This window comes from Leptosomus discolor, chromosome 2 (genome assembly GCF_034619465.1).
Source record: "Leptosomus discolor isolate bLepDis1 chromosome 2, bLepDis1.hap2, whole genome shotgun sequence".
NCBI classification, from domain to species: Eukaryota; Metazoa; Chordata; class Aves; order Leptosomiformes; family Leptosomidae; genus Leptosomus; species Leptosomus discolor.
This window is the reverse complement of record NC_141392.1, coordinates 59,766,648-59,772,601: the sequence shown is the minus strand read 5'-3', so window position 1 is coordinate 59,772,601 and position 5,954 is coordinate 59,766,648. Positions and strand designations below refer to the sequence as shown.

The following is a 5,954-nucleotide window of genomic DNA, read 5'->3' as shown; positions in this document are numbered from 1 at the left end:
ACCAGAAGAAAAACACAAGAACTGCAAGAAGTTTATCACAGACTTAAAAGAAAATCACAATAGAAATGTAGCACTAGACGTGATAAATGGAGAGAAGTTTAACAGGTGTAATTCCAACACTACTTTTCAAATACTGTCATTTGGACTTTATGATCTTAAGAGGTCTCTTCCAACCTAATGATTCTATGATTTGAAGAGAGAGCGAGGGATCAAATATTTACCTTCCATCAAAATCTGGATGGAAAATAAGCTAAGATTCCAAAGAAAGGATACAAGACACTTTTTAAATAAATTGCATTAAGCTATTATGCTGCACTAAGACTACTGATTATCTCTCCATTAAATAAGCATCCAATAATCTTCCACAAAATAAGTTACAAAGTCTATGTTTGACCAGTCTCACGAAAGAGGTAAGGAACTATAAACCATTAGAAAAAGATTACAACTTTTTATTTCAAGTGAAGATGTGTAGCTGGTTCTTGATCTATGTGACTGGGCAAGCATTCACTTGCAAAAAAAAGATGAAACAACTTGGACCACACCCCTTTGCTCTATACAGTTAAGAGAAAAGGGGCAGTACCAAAAAATACATTAAGCTAAATTCCACAGGGCTATTTACTCATCCACATGAGCCTGAATATATGCAATTCTGCAGAACTTTCTTCAGGCAGCTTTTTGATTAAGAACATCTAATGAAACTTTCTCCCAAAGCTTCCCTATTCCTGGAGGGGAAAAAAAAACCCAACCCATCAAAATCAAAACCACCAGCTAATCTGGTATCTACTGGACAAGGAAAAAAAAAGCAACGGTGGGAGAGTCAGTAAGGAAACCTGTTCCTTAGGAAAGCCGTTCTATTTACACTTGTTTTTCCCACAAAGATAAAAAGATGACATCTATCTGATGTGACCATCTGAAACTATCTGAAAACCAAGCTTCTCTTTGAAGTAATATCCTAGAAGTCTTTCATTTATAAACGATCACTTACATATCAAATAAATTTGACTATTTTGAGTAGGAAGTAGGGTAAGAGAAAAAGGTAATACATGTTATTCTTCTTGTTTCTGCATCTGCCATATTTGTAGACAGAAATCTTCACAGGTTTTATGATCATGCACTAAACTGACTTACTAAGCAAGCCAACGTCTGAGATGGTGAGTTACAAGCACCAATGAAACGATAAGGCTTTTTCTTCGCAGCAAAGTGCAATAGGGGAGGAAGAGCTAAGCTGATGAAAAAACAAACCAACCCCCAATACCCCAAAAAAAACAAAACCAGCTTTCTTCTTCACAGGTAGAGCAACCAGGTCTTTATTTCCCCTTCCTGACCACAGTTTACTGCGACTTGCTATTGGCTTCAGTGGAAAAATACAAGCAATTGTATCTAAAGGATTGGTCTCCCATTTATGTTACCCCTTTAATTTGCTTTTGTTGATATGCAAGTAAGTAGCTTAAAATTAAAATGTGATGATCGGGGGTAATGAATTTTGTTGTCCCCATCCCCCCCATATCCCCCCAACCTCCCACCACCACTCCTCAAACCCGGAACAATACAGAAAGCATAGCCTTAGGAAAAGTAGGCAAGTAGTATGGGGCGTTTGTAAAATGTTGGGAAAAACACTCAAACAAAACAACAACAACAACAAACAACCCCCGACCAACCAACCAAAAACCCACCAAAAAGAAAACTCACACCAACTTTCATTTTGGTGTATAAACCTCATTAAGTTAAAGCAGTATCTGACCACACCTTTGACTTATGGAGCTGTTCCATCAAGCATAGGTCATACCTTAACAGACATTCTTTATATTCTCTCAGTCACATTATAACCAGATTTAAAAAAATCACTTCCACAGGAATGTAACATGTCACAGGAGTTCATACAGCATTCCAATACAGAAACACTACTCTATTTTTGAGTCATACTGTTTTGCCAGATAAAAATGCTAAAGGAAAAACAGAGAGCACCAACAATCCTCTAAGCAAGTCTTCAAGTGTATCATTTTAAGCATTTTAATAAAGATGATATAATCTTTCAAAATGAGAAATAAAATCCAATTTGAGCGTATTTTGTCTATAAAAACAATCCATTTTCTACAGTAGCCACTTCCACACAGAACTTACTAACCACAATGTATCTACTAAAACAGTAACAACCCAAGCTATTGAAATTCACTATTCCAAAACTTCCAGTAATCTCATTTCTCTAGTCTTTTTACTTTTGAGTAATAGGAAAAGAGTTCTGGTCCATTAACTCGCCTACTCTCTCCTGGAGGAAGTTAACCAACTCAGCTAATACAAAGACATGAGTTTCATCCAGGTCTTGTATGATGAACTTCTTTCCCAATGCATTTGACTCATCCAAGTAGAGCAGAAACTGCTTCATTGCTGGGTCACTGTGGAGACAAACACACATCAGATCCCACCTCATTGTGATAAGAAACAGTTAAAAACAAACAAAAAAATCCCATCACTCGAAGACACTCCCAAAATTCCTCGGGAAATTAATATTGTGAGTGTTGCTCACAATTTAAATAAAAAGTTTATGAAGCTCTTGAAAAAGTTGTTTCTTTCACAATAATAATTACTTGCACTACTTTAGAGATAAAAACCCGATAACGAAGTCTAATGAGAAGAACTACCTGCTTGATTAGCAGAGAAGTGCCCCTATGCTGCTGTTAAAGTAGCTTAAAAAACCAAACACACACCACCCTTAATAAGGCAAGTTTGAACTTGCATTTCTATTTTCAGCAATAACATCATAAAAAAAAAAGTTTTCTTAAAGCATATTTTTGTTTAAGGGTAACAAATACCCAGGAGAATATAGATCACACTCACAGAGAAAAAGTGGTGATGTATGAATTGTACATTCATCACACTGTACCTGAACAGTCTCTTCTTTTTCATGATGTCACCTTCTAAGATAAATTTAAGTGTTTAAAAGAAAACATTTTGCAAGTATAGAAATTACAGGTAACTGAAACAGCTGCATTATACTAAGCAGCTAGATAAAGTGGCTTCAAAATATAAGCTCCCTGATCTACCGAAATTTTGAGGAATTCAGGCAGTACTATTCTGATAGCAGCTTTCACAAAACAGGAAAAACATGCTCTTTGGTAAAACCAAGTATCTGACTGCAATAACTGGTGAAGAATATGTGAAGAAATAGAGGAAATTTGAATCGGGTAGTTCAGGACACTTTCAAAATTATGAACATAGTTGTTTTGGCAACATAGTAGTTCTTAAAAATAATTCTTAATAATACAGTAGATCTTAAAAGAGCTCCTTGGTTAATCTTCTCTCTTTTAAAAGCAGTATAACAACCAATTCTCCCTCACCTAACAGTATATACAGTGCAGAGACATGCACTGAGACCAAACCCCTCCCCCTGCCCCCTACCAGGCAACTCAAAAAAACAACCTTTAACGTTAGCTCAAACCTGCAGAAGCACAACTAGAGTAAGATGAGTTTTCAAAGTACAAAGTACTTTTGAGGAAAGGAGAATGGGAAAGTCCAGAAGCTGTATCTTCTTTAGAAAAGCCATTATTTATGTGCTCTGGCATGTAAAAGGCAAAACAAATGAGAAACAGAAGAGTTGAGAAAAATCAGATACCAGAAGTACGTGGTTCCCAGCATTCTTCCACATCCCCTTTCAGATGGGTGCAGGGAGGTTTATGTTTAGCTTGCTTCATTCAGCTGTACTTTAGTGACTCACACTAGTAATACTAGATAGCACAAGCTTTTGTCCTACTGGTACAACCAGCCTGTGTGATGGTAGGCAGTATCCAGAGACTGGTTATCACAGTCAACACACAGAACTGTAATCAGCGTCAGCACATGTATGTCAGAGCAGAAACACTGATCTCATCACAGTACTTGAAGATTATAATCCTTGATATGGTGTCTTCAGAAAAGTTTAGCTATTTATGGGAAGAGTATGAGGAAAAAAAAACCTGCACAACATTTCACTATTTTATTTGCATGATTTAGACATTCAGAAGTGTGCGGGGGGGGGGGGGGGGGGGTGGTGTTTCCACTCCATGTCCATTTGGTATCTTAAACATCCTCAGAAAACTGGGTTGTAAAAAACTTTTATCTGAAGTGTGAACAAGGGAACAGGTTTATAGTAATTCTGCATCTTCTCCTAGGATGGAATTTTGTGCCCAGTCATAAGCTACCTTTATGCAAAGGTGGGTATAAAACAAAAAAACAAAACACCAACAGCTAGCAAAACCAACTCATGGGGCTGTTGAAAACATCTGAAAACCTAACAAATGCTGTAGATTTGTTATCAGATAGAAAATTCCCTTCCATTCCAGGGAGAATGATTAAGTTCCATGCTAATACTAAGTGGAACACGGCCAGGGAGCTGAGTAAAAACACACAGGCTTAAATTTAAGCAGAGTTTAGGCTCTGAACTGCTCACACATAGCCATTAGACATCCACACTTCAGCTGGCTAACATCCAGTAGGCTCAAAAGCTATCTGCTGCAAGCTCACAGCTGTGTGCACCATGCAGGCACATCACAAGAGGTTCAAAGTTCTGCTTTTGTGCAGTTACAATCTGTGTTTACAACCTAAGCATGCAGCAGAAATCTTACGTCATATAAGGCTATGCAATGAGCCCACACACCTTGACTGATGCTTCTTTTTACTTTGGAGGTAACCAGTTATTTGATGCTTAGTCTAGAGACTTCAGATTGTATGAAAACATTTTTACTGCACACACATCAAAAGCATATTTTCACAAGCTACAAGCATATTCCTTTCAAGTATGATCTACAAAGAGAGGCACATGTCAGCCTTGAATGGAATTTGGGCTGGAGTTGAAAAAAAGACAGGAAAGAATGGATGAAAGATTATCTCCTTTCCCTCTAGCATCAGTAAAGAAACACGTTGCTGACAAACAACAATAAAAATATCCATTATTTGTAAGCAATATAAAGAACAAGAGGGACCATCTAATGGTTAAGCACAAGTGGAAAACAGTATCTTGAAAGGAAAAAACGGAGTTTGGAATTCAGATTACCTACAACTGCCTCTCTCCTTCCCCCAAAGGCCACACTTTTGTCTGCTTGCCCAGCATTACCCCTCCTCACAACGATTCCTTTTTTTTGGTCTAGACACTTCAAGTTAATTAAGAGTATTTCCAGCTCTAAAGAAATAAGTAGACTCTGGCACAACGACAGACAGTAAGTGCTGCTACTAACCACTCGATCAGAACACCTTTCAGAACATTCACCATCTTCTCAGATCTCTTACAAACGCCGAAAGGAAGAGGTGACAAGAACAAGTCTTGCTTCGGGTTATACGCGTAAACAGGGAAGTCTGAAAGAAAAAGAAACAACGTCCTGGTCGGACTCAGCGATCCTTCAAGACAACTAGCCTCCCCCGGGACCAGCACCACGGCCTCGCCGTTATGCCGAGCCGCCGGGGGCTTGGGGAGAGGCGCGCAGGGCCCAGCCGGGCTGGCAGGGCCCGCTCAGGTGTGGCGCTGAGCTGTGAAAACTAAAGTCCTCTCCCCTCACCCCTGGGCGCAGCCCGGGCAGCTCTGCCCCGCGCCGGCCCGGACCGCCGGCCCTTCTGCTGCCGGAGCCGAGCCGCGGCCTCGCGAAAGGCGGCCTGGGCGGAGGAAGACAATCCGCAACGCGCCCGTGGGACGGCCGGGGGGCGGTGGGCGAGTGTGGCGGTGGGCGAGTGTGGTGGTGGGCGAGTATGACGGCGCCCGGCCGGCAAGTCCGGCCGGCAGGTCCCGCCGCTCCGGTCCCACCCGCCCCTCACACCCGCCACTAACCGCCGACCGCGGCCCTCACGACGGACGCACCGCACTCACCGCCCACCCGCGCGCATGCGCAGTCATCCTCGCGTCCGCCTCCGCTCCCGGCATCACCTCCGGATTGGCCGGGCCGCCAGCAGCGTGCTGGCGTCACGGGAGCGCGCGGCTGCCGGCGCTGGTT

The 5,954-nt window shown here is 41.4% G+C and overlaps 1 protein-coding gene across 3 annotated transcripts; it reads right to left on the bottom strand.

Annotated features, from left to right (window-relative positions):
* Positions 1-1,783: 1,783 nt before the first annotated feature.
* On the bottom strand, positions 1,784-5,868 carry GTF2H5 (general transcription factor IIH subunit 5). Of its 3 annotated transcripts, none has more exons than XM_086461147.1 (3): positions 5,831-5,868; positions 5,208-5,325; positions 1,784-2,393 (listed from the first exon to the last, which is right to left on the bottom strand). In XM_086461147.1, exons 2-3 carry the CDS (start codon positions 5,240-5,242, stop codon positions 2,213-2,215), a joined length of 216 nt encoding a protein of 71 aa, XP_086317273.1. In that variant the 5' UTR covers positions 5,243-5,325; positions 5,831-5,868; the 3' UTR covers positions 1,784-2,212. The 3 variants fall into 3 exon arrangements, with proteins under 3 accessions (XP_086317273.1, XP_086317271.1, XP_086317272.1); XM_086461145.1 differs by lacking the exon at positions 5,831-5,868 and adding an exon at positions 5,792-5,818; XM_086461146.1 differs by lacking the exon at positions 5,831-5,868 and adding an exon at positions 5,526-5,555.
* Between the last annotated feature and the right edge of the window lie 86 nt (positions 5,869-5,954).